The 16530-nt window shown below is 43.1% G+C and overlaps 1 protein-coding gene across 5 annotated transcripts in view; it reads left to right on the forward strand.

Moving 5' to 3' along the window:
* PCNT (pericentrin) overlaps positions 1-14366 on the forward strand; it is a 79430-nt gene extending 65064 nt beyond the window's left edge. Inside the window, exons 34-41 of one of the 5 annotated variants that reach the window (XM_028703800.2) lie at positions 452-720; positions 1590-1689; positions 4872-5036; positions 8246-8481; positions 9507-9595; positions 11939-12080; positions 13117-13214; positions 13901-14366. In XM_028703800.2, the coding sequence (XP_028559633.2) occupies positions 452-720; positions 1590-1689; positions 4872-5036; positions 8246-8481; positions 9507-9595; positions 11939-12080; positions 13117-13214; positions 13901-13914 (1113 nt within the window). In that variant the 3' untranslated portion in view covers positions 13915-14366. Of the gene's footprint in view, positions 1-451; positions 721-1589; positions 1690-4871; positions 5037-8245; positions 8482-9506; positions 9643-11938; positions 12081-13116; positions 13215-13900 lie in introns of those variants that run through there. The other 4 variants (XR_013390654.1, XM_077918921.1, XM_077918915.1 and 1 more) reach the window with 4 other exon arrangements.
* The last annotated feature ends 2164 nt before the right edge of the window (positions 14367-16530 follow it).

Genomic DNA, 16530 nt, shown 5'->3' on the forward strand with positions numbered 1-16530 from the left:
CCCTTTTCAGATTATTTTAGCCCTTTATACTTTGAATGTATAAATGAGAGAACCTGAAATGAGGGTTCAGATGAGTTAAGGATTTATTTAATAGTAAAGAGACATAGAAAAGTGTGTTTCAGAGAACCTGTAGTGGCCCACAGGGAAGGATAGCACTGTGGACCTGGCCGCCTGACACTACCACATATCAGGGGGACGAGAAGGGTGTTGTGGGTGCCCTGGCAAAGCTAACCCAGTACTCTCACTGGTGCTCACTGCAGCACCACCCTTCCCACCAACCACTTCTGCAAATAACATTCCTCTCCCCCCCCCCCACTTCATCTTGTTAGCAATGGATCAAATAGCTTAGATACTAACTTCTTCCTACAGCTTGTGAATTATTTCCTGTGTGCATTGCAAAGTGCTACTTTATTTTTCTATATTGCAAATAGCTATGCTTCTATTCCCATAGCATGAGTTGGAATTGCAACGTTGGCAGAACACTAGAAGAATAAAGGATTTGCAACAGATTCTTGAACACTTGGAGAAACAGGAAAGATACCTTAATTGTCATAAAAATCAAGATGAACTTCCTCCATGTCCTTCAAAAAATAATTACACCCACTTTACAACAGATACAGTAATGATCCATGTGGAGCAGCAGAAATTAGAAAACATCAGAGAACAGTTGCTCATTGCTGCAGGTTATCTTTCTGAGTTCATATATAAAACTACAGAGCGGTGAGTATTTTACAAGTATCTTAATTGAAACCAATTTTGTATTTCTCGTAGTTAAAATACCTATCAAAACTGAGGGACCACCACAGCTATGAGTCCTGGTTTCCGTAATTTGTTACTAATGTCTTATCCAGTCCTAGTAATTGGACATTTTCTCTGCACCAACTAGAAACATTAGTTTCCTTGGATAAAATCCTAAAACTATTACATGTCAACATGATTCTTGTCCCTAAGACCCAATTCAGATGTAATGCATCTAAAACAGGCTTCCTCAACCTCGGCCCCCCAGATGTTTTGAGACTACAATTCCCATCATCCCTGACCACTGGTCCTGCTAGCTAGGGATCATGGGAGTTGTAGGCCAAAAACATCTGGAGGGCCGAGATTGAGGAAGCCTGACCTGAACTATTATTACATTTAAAAAATTACATTTTTCTGCTTTACCTTCAGTAAGGAATATGAATACACTCACACACATATACACATGCTCGTACCTGCACACAAAGCAGCTCAAAGTTTGCACCTGCTGGTGCTGATGTAACACTAAACAATGGTCTGAATCAGGCCTGAATGTGGCAGTTCATGACACTTTCAGGCCCCAGCTTACCATATATGCTCAGTCTACATGAACGTGGAAGGTAAGGTGTGCCTGAAAAAAGTGATGCCTTCATTACTTTCATAAAAACACATTAGTACTTTTTTACTGATGAATGTTATTCCTTACACAGTTGGTGAATTACTTCTGTTTTATATGCTGTCTTAATGTCAAATGGTTCAGGCTTCATATATACAGAGGCAGATCTGTTCCATGGGACAGCAACGGAGTCTACAATTACTTGGATTATTTTTTTTCTCTACCCTTTATTTAACAGAACAGTTAACTGGCCTCCTTCAAATGATGAAGCAGTTGCAGCCTTGTTGCATATAGTTGAGGAACTTAAAGCAGAGTTACTGGCCTCCTCCAAATCTCCAGTAAGAGGGTTAATTTTATTTTATTTTCATAAGCCATTGTTAATACTTCAGTTAATGCTTATAAGCAATTTTTTTTTTAAAGAAAAAAAAAGGCGGGTAACCCATTTCACCTTTTGAGGGGGTTGAAGGAAGAGTTCATCCTAAATATCTAGCTATTTTCCTGGCAGACAAGAGCTATGTAGCAACCATGCTTGGTCCTAGCTGCTCTAGCAACTCAAGAAGGAAAGCTCTATGATTCTTTTGACTGCTCCTCCTCATTTTCCTGTCAGCATCTCTCTAGTTTTGTCTTCCTGCCACCTCAAGCAGATGTCCTTGCTCCTTTTCTTTTTGCTTGCTTTTTGAGCTATCTTTAACTTTCTCTTCTCTTTACACCTTTTTACTTCAGTTCAGCTGTATTCCTCTTTTTGCTTCCCCAAAATCTCTCTCTTTACTCATCCACTTTCCCAAAAAGAAATCTCTGGGCCCCGTAATTAAAGCAAAGAAACCAGCGGCTTCTCACAAGAAGAGCCAATGGATTTAATGCAAGGCAGCAAAGGCCACAGCCAAAGAAAACAGCCACAGAATCAACTCTGCTACAACGGGCACATCCAATGGCACAACATTGAGTGAGCCAACAGGCAATGCAGGTCTTCTTCAAACAAAAATGGTTTGTGTTTTAGAGCCATAGTGGAGAGGGAATGCCTCAAAAGGAACCGTGTTCCTCCTTTCTTACCATCATACAGGAATGTCTTTCAGAAGTGGAGGGAATTACTAAATTAGTGGCTGCCAGAGCCCTCAGCAGAACACATGATGCTCTTAATGCTCCCCTAGAAAGACTGCACTTTTATGCACCAGTTAAGAATTTCAGGTGGCTTTCATCCACCTTGGTAGCTCTAGACCCCAGGCATCGAATCCAGTAAACAGCGCTCAATCCTCAAGAAAAACCAAAAGTCGAGACCCTGTAAGAGACACTCTCCTTTTCCCTACTCTTTGCCGTCAGAATCATGACCCACATACCAAAGCCAAAAAGGTACACAGAAAACATGAAAACAATCCAAGGCCAGATTTCCAGACCTCTCCTCAAATCAAGCTCTGCCTAGACTCCCTGGCATGTGGGGCCTTATCTGCTCCTCAGACTGCATTCAGGGAGAGCCTTCCATTTTTTAATCTGATGGCAATGGGGAGCTGAAGAAGGAAAATGCACAATGGAGCAGCACATCAGACCAGGATATGGGGGTCGAGGTCCCTGAACTTCATTTTGTAAAAAGAATTTACCTGCCCCCCGCAAGGCTGCAGGACTTTGCCGGACTTGTGGCTCGTCGCCACGGAAGATGGCTGAAATTCCATCATCTCCGTTTCGCATGGGCAATTTGAGGCTGAGATGGGAGTAATCAGCCTCCCAAATTCCTTCAGGGGTAGAGGAAACAGTCTCATCCACAGTCGCCCAACACCTGGCCCCAAATCTGGAGAGAATAAGGGGCTGGGGGGAATTGGATGGAAAGTCCCCGTGTGATTCTGGCACTCTCCGAAGCTGTCTCTGCGAGCGACATTTCTTAAGATGAAAAATTGGATTTAAATAATGGACATGCTTTGAGTAAAGAGGGAGGATTTTTTCTGCTAATTAATTCAGCCTCTGAAGATTTAGAAGACTCGATTGGAAAAGGGACTTATCAGCTGAGATGCCGGTTTGACGGAACTGAAAAGGGGGGTGAGCCTTTATGTACTTTCCTTCGATATTTGCCTATGTGATTACATTTGGCAAATCCCCTCTGGGAGGAACGGCTGCTGGACTTATGAAAGCAAGTGAGACTAAATTGATATAATAAGGTTTCAATAACTCTAATAATTACTAACTGTGTGGAAATGACTGGGGGAAAAGGAAAATCAAGGCTTTCAACTCTTGGTTTCCTGGAAGAAGATCAAAAGACTCCCCTGGAGTAGAAGAGACATCTCATTAACAACTGGGGAAATGCCAAATAACTTTGGGTATCTGCTTGGGAGGTTTCTGACGAAGTATTAATTTAACAAGGAGCCAGGAGTGAAACCGAAAGTAGACTGACCAGCTAGCTGAATCAAATTACAGTGGTGCCTCGCAAGACGAAATTAATCCGTTCCGCGAGTCTCTTCGTCTTGCGGTTTTTTCGTCTTGCGAAGCACAGCTATTAGCGGCTTAGCGGCTATTAACGGCTTAGCGGCTATTAACGGCTTAGCGGTTTAGCGGCTTTAAGAAAAAGGAAACAAACTCACAAGACGTTTCGTCTTGCAAAGCAAGCCCATAGGGAAATTCGTCTTGCGGAACGACTCAAAAAACGGAAAACCCTTTCGTCTAGCGAGTTTTTCCATCTTGCGAGGCATTCGTCTTGCGGGGCACCACTGTATATTGCTAAGGAAAGGGGGGGAACCTCTAACATTTTACTCCTTGATATTTGCACTTCCAGTTTACTTGGTAACCCCTCTCCCTGGGAAAAGCTAACGTTTGAATAGCAGCTGGTTAAGGAACAACATTGGGCAGACGCCATGATTTGATTTTATCTGGACTGTGTGTCGATATGTCGATATGGCAGCTCCCTGCAGTTGAAGGCTTCTGGACTGATTCAGCAGAAACACCAGTTTGTGACAAGAGGATGTGAATTTACAGAGGGGAATCTTGGATTACAGATTTGGACTATAAAGAAGAAAACATAAAATCCACACAGAAACATTTTATTTGGACTTAAACTCACTTGCAGAATGAACACAGAGGCTGTTGAAAATAATGAAGGATTAACATCAGAATGTATTAAGGGAATTATTGTAATATTTTGAAATGCAGCAGAACTATGAGAGGATTAGGATTCCCTCCAATCTCGAAGCATGGGAAGTCAGCTAAATAATAATAATAATTTATCATTAGGCATAACATTGGGATTTGTTTGATTATTGGATAATTTGTATAATTTGGAATATATAACTTGGTTTCATTGGGGGGGGGGAGACTTTGCCCAGGTCGGCAGCAGACAGCCTAAGGTACATGAGTAACACACAGTTTTCCAGAGACTTATCCTTCTTGCTCACTGATGTGGTCTACCCCATCCCTCTTCCCTAGTCACAAGGGAAAGCACACAACCCGTATCAGGCCATTATATTTAAATGTTGCTGAATTTCATTGCCTATATTGTATTGAATTTTGAAGTTTTGAACCAGTCTTTAAATGTCATGCTTAGATCAAACCTACATGTGTTATTAACTCCATGCAAGAATCGGAAGGGACTGCTTATCAGGAGGAGAAACCTATTTTGCACAATGGCTTGCGAACAACAGAGCATGAAGAAACAAAAACTAATGTTGTGGCAGAAAACAAGTCAGCAATGTCATCTTCCAATCTGAAGGTAAAAATTTCTCTGCATATGCTCTCTTTGAGCTGTTCTCATGCATATCAACAGTAACATACGAAGCAAAATTTAGCTGGCAATAGGAAGGGTGGATAGATGGGTATAGTGCTGAGAGCAGGGGTTAAGGGAATCTTGTGTTGAAAATCTTGAACTCCCAAAATGACTATTTATTTATTAATAAATGTACAGATTACAACATTTAAATCCATATAAAACATACCGTATTTTTCGCTCTATAACACGCACCTGACCATAACACGCACAACGTTTTTAGAGGAGGAAAACAAGGGAAAAAACATTCTGAATGAAACAGTGGATGTATCATTTTTGTGCTTCATGCTGTGGCCACAGACATGTGATCTGATGGTGAATTTGGGGTGACCCAATGCAAAAATCCTGAGAATTCCTGTGGATCCATGCTTTTTAACCACGTTTTTGCACCATTGCAGCCCCAGGCAACAGTGGGTGCGTGATTTTTGGGGGGCAGGCTCTAGCCATGGACATGCTGTGTGATTTGATGGTGAATTTGGGGTGACCCAATGCAAAGATCCTGAGGATCCATGTGGATCCATGCTTTTTAACCACGTTTTTGCACCATTGCAGCCCCAGGCAACAGTGGGTGCGTGATTTTTGGGGGGCAGGCTGTAGCCATGGACATGCTATGTGATCTGATGGTGAATTTGGGGTGACCCAATGCAAAGATCCTGAGGATCCATGTAGATCTATGCTTTGTAACCACATTTTAAGTGGGGAGTGAAGGAAAAACAAAGAAGGGACATGAGAGGGGTGTGCAGAGAAGCAGCTGGCTAAGAATGCAGGAGAGGGATTTAACGGGAGAGAGGAAAGAAAGGCAAAAGTTTCCCCCCACCCAAGCCAGCCATCTCTCTCTCTCTCCCTCCCTCCCTCCCCCCTCTCTTTCCCCCTCCCTCCCCCCCTCTCTCCCTCCCCCCTCTCTCTCTCCCCCCCCTCTCTCCCTCCCCCTCTCTCTCTCCCTCCCCCCCTCTCTCTCCCTCTCCCCCAGCAGCACCGGAGCACAGAGAGGAATTAGAATGAAGGACGATCCTTTCCTTTCCTCTCTGCTTGCCTGGAGGGGAGGGGCTTTCCCTGCTCTTTGTTCCGTTTGAGCAAACACAGCAAGGAAACAGAGGAGGGTGGGCAGTAAGACCCTGAGGCAGAATGCAGGAAAGCAGCCACTTCCTCTTTTCAGGTTTCCCTCCTCTGAGACTCGCGATTTGATTTTTCTCTGATTTTTTGGCTCCAGGGACCACACATTCGCTCCATAACACGCACAGACATTTCCCCTTCCTTTTTAGGAGAAAAAATCTCCGTGTTATAGAGGGGAAAATACGGTAAGATGTTAAAAATATCTTTTATTAAGAAACCGGAAGCATTTCTTCTGGGTTTAATCACAAATGATATTCCTAGCAACACAAAGAAAGGATTTCTATATGCAACAACGGCTGCCAGGATGCTTATAGCAAAAAATTGGAAGGGGGGAGGGAAAATCCCATCAGTAAAAGAATGGCAAATTAAACTTTGTGAATATATAGATTTGGCAAGATTAACGGCAGTCTTAAGGGGACAATCAGAACAAAAATTAATAAAAGAATGGGACTGCATTAAAGAATACATGAAAAAACATTGTTCTGGAGTAAAAATAACAGTATGTAATGAGTGAAGTTCTGCAGGGTCAAAGAAATGAAGAAATGGTTGTAATAGGTAGAAAGCTAGAAGCAATATAAATATAACACAACAATTAAGAAAATTGAAGTCCCAAAACAGTGGAAGGAAGTCAAAAGTCTATGTATGTTTTGTTATGTATTGTGAATGTTATGGTTATGGTTTTTCTTTGTTTTTTTCTTTTTCCTTTTTGGTTTTATATGTATAATTTATGTTGTAATTTTGCTGTAATTCAATTTATTTAATTGAAAAATAAAAACAAAACATAAGCAACATAAATCAGTCATAATAATAGTAATAAAGATACTTCAGTTCAATATGTCACAGCCAGCCATATATAAGACTAAAAACTCCTGCCTATTGAGCCCCCTCATTAAAAACCATCCTCAGCCAGTCTCAGTGCCACTGAAGGGGAGGTTTTTGATCATATAGCTCCAGAGAGGATGATCCCTACCTATGGGGCCCCTCTGAAAACTGTGCCCACCCACCTTCCCTCTCTTTCTGAAGGGCACACAAGCAGGGCCTCCATTGCACAGTCCTAAGACCAGCTTCTCTGAGGGAAGGACCCCAAACAATTAAAGCACTTTGAGTTGGCCTAGAAGCCCATGCAACAGATGCAGAATAGGTATAATGTAGACTGAGCGTTTAGCCACCGTCATCACCTAGGCTGCTGCATTCTTCATCCGCTGAAGCTTCTAAAGGAGATTCCGACTCAACATCAGGAAAAACTTTCTGATGGTAAGAGCTGTTCAACAGTGGGACGGTCTCCCTCAGGAGTTGGTAGGCTCCTTCCTTGGCGGTTTCTCAGCAGAGGTTGGATGGCCATCTGTCATGGATGCTTCAGTTGAGATTCCCTTGGGTCCCTTCCAACTCTGCAATTCTTTGATTCTATGAAGTAGTTTACAAAGGCAGACCGACATAGAATGTATTGCAATAGCGCACTCTGGATATGATAAGGTCATGGATTACTGCAGAGATTTGTTATGCACAGATAGGATTGCAGCTGGTGAATCACCCCAAACTGATAAAATCCCAAATCTTCCCAAACTGAGAAATGGCAAACTTGATGAAGAATCAGCTGTTTTTCCAATAAAGCTGAGTTCTGGCTGATCAGACCAGGGTGAGGATTGCGTAAAGTGTTATTAAAACATTGAGGCACTCAAAGGGGAAGAAGAACCATTAATTAATTAGGCTGCAAGCATTCATTCATACTCACACACGACCTGTAAACATTTAACTGCTAAGAGCACATAGTCCAGAGCTTTCCAAACTTTTCATGTTGGTGACACGTTTTTCAGACATGCATCATTTCGTGACACAGTAATTCAGTTTTCCTAGCAAACCGGAGGTAAAACCAACGCCTTTCCAGTCCTGGGAGGAGAGCGGGGAGCGTTTGTGCGACACACAGTTTGGAAAGCTCTCAGCCATAGACAAATGAATTGCAGGGAAATATTGTTGAGGTAGGTGCTTTTTGTAATTTGTTTCTAAATTTTCTGTAAGCTCAATGTTCTCTCCTTAAAATTTAGATGCAAAAGTTATACAGGAAGTATTTGAGAGCTGAGAGCTTTAGGAAAGCTCTGGTTTATCAGAAAAAATACCTTCTGCTGCTTCTGGGTGGATTCCAAGAATGCGAGCAAGCAACCCTGTCCCTCATAGCGCGCATGGGCATCTATCCTTCTCCTGATCTGACCGTCTGTGAATTACGGAGCCGTTCGTTTACAAAGTTCAGGTCTGCCATTAGAGTGGTGATTGCAATATCAAGGTAACCAAACACTTTTCTTCAAATATCACCAAATTGTTCCCTATTTCTACATTTCAATACATGTTATCATCTATTTTTTTCTTTTTAAAGAGGAATGTAAAGTCCCCACTAAAACAAAAGAATTTAAATCCTCACTCAGTTGGCAAGCCATGTGTCCTAATGGAAGTGAAGATGGCATACCTGAAGCAACCAGGGGCATCTGCCAATCAAAGTGCCTTGTGAAGTGTTTTTATTGAATGGACGTGTATGGGTAGGGAAAGAAGAAAATAAGTTTTTTTAGTTTGATTTTTTTAAAGACTTTATCCCAGATTTTCCAGGGTTTATTTCCCAGGGCCTTCACATTTGTTACCTGCTAGCCACTTTGGCCTGGCAGTGGGCACTTGCTGAGGTGGCTAGAAAGAACAAAAGAAATCAACCCGTTTCCTCAGCTGTTTTATGCCCACTAGCCATGTAGAGCTGGCAGTGGGCACTGAACCAGGGGTGGACTTTGGTAACCTTTGGTAGTACAGCACCCTGAGTGAGCCCAAAATGAATCTTCTAAATGATGGATCTTCTCAATTTTGTGCCCCTTCGGCTCATCCTTCTAAATCCACCCGCACTGCCCTAAATTCAGCGATGATGTAATGGCTTTTTTAAAAGAAAGCAAGAAAAGAGTGCTAGAGATGATCCCTGTTGCTGAGCAGAGGGACTTTACTGACTTGGTGGTGGGTGGCAGGCATTCCAGTATGGTGTATATGACAGGGGAGGTATGTTGTTTGTTTGTTTGGCAAACTTGATATGCTGCTTGATAGTTTACCAAAATCTGCATATATGGCCTGTGAAATGTAGAAATGCCCTTGGATTTGAGGGGGGTGGGGAGATGTATGTGGTGTGTGTGTGAGGGGACGACGACGTGTGGCCACCTTGTATGTTTTTCCTGGAATTTTCACAGTAAGTGTGGTGGGCAGCATTTGTACAGATTTGTGAGATCTTGCAAGTACTATGGAAACTATTTTGCACACTGATTCATGTCTTTTTGCCTCAAGGTTAAAGTTTCTGGTGAAAAAATGGCACAAAGTTGGCAGGAAAGAGATGCCGTCGGAATCTGTTTCTCCAGGCGTTAGACACAATTCATGTGAGAACTCCAGAAGAATCCTGTGGATTGATTACAAGTTATTATTAGTATATATCTCTTTGTGCAGAAGTGAACAAACTAAACTCCTATCATAATTGTGTACACTTGTGTTCCTATTATTTCTGAGTAACCTATTATGCCACATATCTTTCGAAAAGTATAGCTGCTTCCCTCTTGTGCAAGCAGCCACACAAACTAAGGGAAATCTCTCGATTCTGGGGATATGGATGGTGATGCGGAAAGCAGGAGGTGGGAAGCCATAGGGAATGCTCAGGACTTGAGTTTGCTCTTGTAGCAGCTCATAGTTAGAATCATAGAATAGAATCATAGAATCATAGAGTTGGAAGAGACCACAAGGGCCATCGAGTCCAACCCCCTGCCAAGCAGGAAACACCATCAGAGCACTCCTGACATATGGTTGTCAAGCCTCTGCTTAAAGACCTCCAAAGAAGGAGACTCCACCACACTCCTTGGCAGCAAATTCCACTGTCGAACAGCTCTTACTGTCAGGAAGTTCTTCCTAATGTTTAGGTGGAATCTTCTTTCTTGTAGTTTGGATCCATTGCTCCGTGTCCGCTTCTCTGGAGCAGCAGAAAACAACCTTTCTCCCTCCTCTATGTGACATCCTTTTATATATTTGTACATGGCTATCATATCACCCCTTAACCTCCTCTTCTCCAGGCTAAACATGCCCAGCTCCCTTAGCCGTTCCTCATAAGGCATCATTTCCAGGCCTTTGACCATTTTGGTTGCCCTCCTCTGGACACGTTCCAGTTTGTCAGTGTCCTTCTTGAACTGTGGTGCCCAGAACTGGACACAGTACTCCAGGTGAGGTCTGACCAGAGCAGAATACAGTGGCACTATTACTTCCCTTGATCTAGATGCTATACTCCTATTGATGAGGCCCAGAATTGCATTGGCTTTTTTAGCTGCCGCGTCACACTGTTGGCTCATGTCAAGTTTGTGGTCAACCAAGACTCCTAGATCCTTTTCACATGTACTGCTATCAAGCCAGGTGTCACCCATCTTGTATTTGTGCCTCTCATTTTTTTTGCCCAAGTGCAATACTTTACATTTCTCCCTGTTAAAATTCATCTTGTTTGTTTTGGCCCAGTTCTCTAATCTGTCAAGGTCGTTTTGAAGTGTGATCCTGTCCTCTGGGGTGTTAGCCACCCCTCCCAGTTTGGTGTCATCTGCAAATTTGATCTGGATGCCCTTGAGTCCATCATCCAAGTCGTTGATAAAGATGTTGAATAAGACCGGGCCCAAGACAGAACCCTGTGGCACCCCACTAGTCACTCTTCTCCAGGACGAAGAGGAACCATTGATGAGCACCCTTTGGGTTCGGTCAGTCAGCCAGTTACAAATCCACTGAGTGGTAGCATAGTCAAGACCGCATTTTACCAGCTTCTTTACAAGAATATCATGGGGCACCTTGTCAAATGCCTTGCTGAAATCAAGGTAGACTACATCCACTGCGTTCCCTTCATCTACCAGGCTTGTAATTCTGTCAAAAAACGAGATCAGGTTAGTCTGACATGACTTATTTTTCAGAAATCCATGCTGACTATTGGTGATCACAGCATTCCTTTCTAGGTGCTCACAGACTGTTTGCTTAATGATCTGCTCCAGAATCTTCCCTGGTATTGATGTCAGACTGACTGGGCGGTAATTATTTGGGTCCTCTCTTTTCCCCTTTTTGAAAATAGGGACAACATTTGCCCTCCTCCAGTCTGCCGGGACTTCGCCTGTTCTCCAGGAATTCTCAAAGATGACTGCCAGTGGTTCTGAGATCACATCTGCCAGTTCTTTTAATACTCTTGGATGCAGTTCATCTGGCCCTGGAGACTTGAATACATCTAGACTAGCCAAGTATTCTTGCACTATCTCCTTAGTTATTCTGGGCTGTGTTTCCTCTGCTGAATCATTTGCTCCAAATTCTTCAGGTCGGGCATTGTTTTCTTTATCGGAGAAGACTGAGGCAAAGAAGGCATTGAGGAGCTCAGCCCTTTCTGTGTCCCCTGTTTGCATTTCACCATCTTCTCCTCTGAGTGACCCCACGGTTTCTTTGTTCTTCCTTTTGCTACGAACATACCCATAAAAGCCTTTTTTGTTGCTTTTAACCTCTCTAGCAAGCCTGAGTTCATTTTGTGCTTTAGTTGATAGGCCTTTAAATGTTTGACTGCTGCAGTATTGATGCACTGCTTATACAGTAAAAGTTTTTGCTGTGGGCTATATCCTACTTTTTAAAATGCACACATTCCTTCCTTCCTGCATTATAGAATTGTCTTCATTGACCATAGGTTCAGGTCTAAATGAATCACTGTATACTCTTCAATCTAGGTACCAGGGCTAGAATCGAGGTGCTAAAGCAGCACGAGGTGCTCCCAGGTGATGGAACTCAGGAAGCGAGACACAGCAGCAGGAGCAATCTCTTGAGTCTTGGGAACTCCTCCCCTAAACTACCACAGCAGCTGCATAACAGGTTGGTGTAGAATTTGTTTCAAATGTGGGTGTCATCCACACTAATGTACCATTCTGAATCATTCTATAAATAAAAACTGCACTTAAGGCTTGAATGATCTATGACAGAAGCAGGGAGTTTGCGGTCCTCCAACTGTTGCGGCAGGGACGCGGGTGGCGCTGTGGGTAAAAGCCTCAGCGCCTAGGGCTTGCCGATCAAAAGGTCGGCGGTTCGAATCCCCGTGGCGGGGTGCGCTCCCGTTGCTCGGTCCCAGCGCCTGCCAACCTAGCAGTTCGAAAGCATCCCCGGGTGCAAGTAGATAAATAGGGACCGCTTACTAGTGGGAAGGTAAACGGCGTTTCCGTGTGCGGCTCTGGCTCGCCAGAGCAGCGATGTTACGCTGGCCACGTGACCCAGAAGTGTCTCCGGACAGCGCTGGCCCTTGGCCTCTTGAGTGAGATGGGCGCACAACCCTAGAGTCTGTCAAGACTGGCCCGTACGGGCAGGGGTACCTTTACCTTTTTAACTGTTGCGGCATGGCTGATGGTTAGAAATGATGGGGGTTGTGATCCAACAGCACCTGGAAGACCACAAGGGGCCGATCCAAAGCTGTGAATATACTGCTCAGCTCCCTTTTATAATTAGAGTTGTACCTATCCACAAAACTGAAGTCCTTTTTTTCTGTTTTTTGGTGGCATGTTCGTTGCAAACAACGTTTTATACCTGCACTTCTTCCAATTATTGCTACACTTCATGGTTTAAAAAAATCTAGTCTGTTGGTCAGACAAGGAAGGTTAAACTGAATATAGCTGCAATTACTTTTTAGCATGAAAACCAGGATCTCCTTAAACAGGTTCCAAACTTCATATGAAAGCTGGAAAGCAGCTGGCACTCCCCCCGGGCTTCAAATGGAGGGGGGGTGATAGTCAGGGCCTCCCAAGTCTGTTTGTACTATGTTTTGTCCTTTGTGCTTATGTCAATGTGTTTGGCTACTTTATGTACTGAGAATTTTGTGTATTGGGGAGGCTTAATTATTTTTATATTTATGTCTTTACAGCACTTCTTCAGCTTCATCTAAAGATCCTGAACATTCATTAACTGAATATATTGCTCACCTGGAGGCCATTCAGCAGAGACTGGGAATTATTATGCCAGGTAAGGTAGTTTTGATGAATTCTGAGGCATGCATTTGCCTTTCAGTCTTAAATCATGCCCAGCGACCCACATAGAGACAAAGAGCCCGTTTTTGTTGCCATGTCAAAAAATAAACAGAGATGGCCCAAAATACTTTCAAACAAGAAATGAAAATGTATAACTTTAAAAAGAGAGAGGCTAAAATGCTACGCACTTATTTGGGAGTAAACCAACCTAAACTCAGTAAACCTTACTTCAGAGTAAATGTGCATCATATTGCATTGCACGTGTCCACAGCACTAGCTCAAAACATTGCTGCCTGAGACAAAGGATCAAGTAATGTCTCACCATTCCATTTTTTTTAAAAAAAATGGATTAGCTGTTCAATGCTATAAACATGACAGCATCTTCTACTGTAGCCGAGGCCAGCGGGCTAGTTTGGGGCAGATCAAATGCCCCTGCCTTCCAGCACTTCCACTGCTCCCTGTTCTGAAGCAGCTGCCTCACTCCCTATTGAGAGGGCTGCCTCTGCATGTCTAACTTGCTCTTGTATAGTTTTATATTTATATTTTAGATTCTTTAAACTTAGCTGGGAGGGAGGGAGGAGCAAAGTGTCCACGGTTTCAGCAGCTCGTACCAGCACCATAGCTTAGTTTAACTATGATTTAAAGTGGTGTTTGAATTAACTTGAATTTGTGTTAATTTAGGACAATCTCGGTAAGAAAACTTTGAAAGTATTGAGATCACATCTTTGACATGAACTACAGAAACTTTCAGCTATTGCTTTCTTCTCCAGTGAACACCTTACGCAAGCAACACGTCTGCATGTACAGAATCTGTCAACACTTTTGTTCAGTTGAATAAAAGTGCCTGTGTTTGCTGTAATTTTGCATCATGTTTTTATACAAAGTATTTTTTTATAAATTTTAGTGCACTTTGGGTCTTTCAGGAGAAAATAATAATGCTTCATGGTTTTTTATTTGGATTTATTAGGAAGTTGACAACTGAATGTGCCATTCTGTGTTATTATTAAGACAAGTGCCATAATGTCTCTGTCAGTGCTTCTTTTTACTAAAATTCTAAAATTTTAAATTTTAGTAAAAAAAATTAAATTAATTCAGTTGGATTTCTCACAAACCATTATTAAAAAAACACCCAAATCCTTATTTAGAACTATTGTGTTTGTGTTTCTTTCATCTTTATAATTTCAGTGTATTATATGTGAAACTGCATATAATCTTAGAATTGTAGAGTTGGAAGGGACTCTGAGAGTCAGCTAGTATGTTCCACTAGCGGAATCTCTCCCGATGTTGAAATCACTGTGAACTTTTCCAATCAAGAACCATCTTATCTGATTAACTGATTTGAGATGCATCCATTTTGTTTGTTGCCCTTTTGAGAAACTGCAGTGCCTTCCGTGGTATTACCTGATATAGCTGGAAGCCTGGAGTGCCCTTCCACCCCCTGCACTGCTCTTTCAGTAAATCAAACTCTCTGATGTTTCCAATCTGCCTGGTGCCAGGACAGAGAAGCCCTGAGCAATTCATTCCACAGATGCCTTGCAATAATATATAGATTGCAGCCAATAATTAGCCATGCATGGCAATGGAGCAGACAGCCTCTAAGCATACTCAGAGTGCCTTGGCAAAAGAAAATATCTATGAGGCCATGAGGTTTTCTGGATAGTACAAGGGAAGGAAACCTCTGGACATACACAGAGGGTTGTGTCCCAATGACAGTCATACTCAGAGTAGACATACTGAAATTAATAGGCCTGGCGAACAGGAGCATGAATTGGGTCTACTCTGAGTAGACAACCCAGAAGCCCCCACCCCCCACCCCCCGCTGAGGAGAAATGAAGTTGCCTACATGGTACAAATAAGTTGGGCAGACAAGTTAAAGGGGTTCACTGTCATAAGATGCAGTTATGGCCACCAACTTGGATGGCTTTAAGTGTCAAATTAATGGCCGGCGAGGTTATGTATGGGTCCTACTCATGATGGCTGTACTACCCCCATGATCACAGGCAGAAGGCTTCCATATTAAAAGGGACTGAGGAGAGCTTAGCCTCTAGCAAGTGTGCAAATGCAGGTATTCGGTCAAGGAGCAAAGGCCAGCAAAGACGAACACCTTTTCCATGTGTCTGGGAAGGGATGGGAGCTACATCCTCATAAATGTAACACTGAGATTTAATGCCAGGACATTATCCGTTTGAAAAATGTGAACACTGTTAGAGGCACTTGGGCATCATTTAATCCTCACAGAAAGCGGATTTCAGTTTAATCTGGATATCAGATTCAAGCTTTAGGAATTACAGGCTGTTTTCCGGGGGGCGGGGGCAACTTCCTCAGTTGGATGAGATACCTGATGAAGCTGAATAGAATCATAGAATCATAGAGTTGGAAGAGACCACAAGGGCCATCGAGTCCAACCCCCTGCCAAGCAGGAAACACCATCAGAGCACTCCTGACATATGGTTGTCAAGCCTCTGCTTAAAGACCTCCAAAGAAGGAGACTCCACCACACTCCTTGGCAGCAAATTCCACTGTCGAACAGCTCTTACTGTCAGGAAGTTCTTCCTAATGTTTAGGTGGAATCTTCTTTCTTGTAGTTTGGATCCATTGCTCCGTGTCCACTTCTCTGGAGCAGCAGAAAACAGCCTTTCTCCCTCCTCTATGTGACATCCTTTTATATATTTGAACATGGCTGTCATATCACCCCTTAACCTCCTCTTCTCCAGGCTAAACATGCCCAGCTCCCTTAGCCGTTCCTCATAAGGCATACTTATGCATTGTGCAAGAAAAGGTAAGTAATTATTTTTCCTGATACTACCATCAATTTATTCACCCTTACTAGATTTCATATTTCAGATACTTTAGGTGAAATAATCTAAAACCTTTTGTTTAAAATGATTTAGATTCAATTATTATATATTAATTGAATATCTGTTGAATACAAGATACTACAATAGAGGAGCCAAAGGACTGTGGCAGTGATGAGGAACCTGTAGCCCTCCAGCGGTTGCTGGACTCCAGCTCCCACCCCCTCTGACCGTTGGAGGACCACAGGGGATCGCTGTATATGATCTTCCATATGAAGTGGCCAGGAGCAGCGGTGTGCCGGTCTAGTGCCCAGCTGCTGCTGCAGCTGCAGTCGCCTTCTGCCCTGGCCACCTTCCTCCTTCTCAAGCTCCCATTTCTGCCAGACCGACTCTCCATCCTAATTTGCCAGCAGCAGCACGGGGAGATCTAAGCCTATTGCAATCTCCCCTGCCTTTCTCCTTTGGACAATGGAGAGAGGGGGTTGTAAAAGGGTTTGGGCGAGCGTTAAAGGGATG

This window comes from Podarcis muralis, chromosome 1, assembly GCF_964188315.1.
Source record: "Podarcis muralis chromosome 1, rPodMur119.hap1.1, whole genome shotgun sequence".
Classification (NCBI taxonomy): Eukaryota; Metazoa; Chordata; class Lepidosauria; order Squamata; family Lacertidae; genus Podarcis; species Podarcis muralis.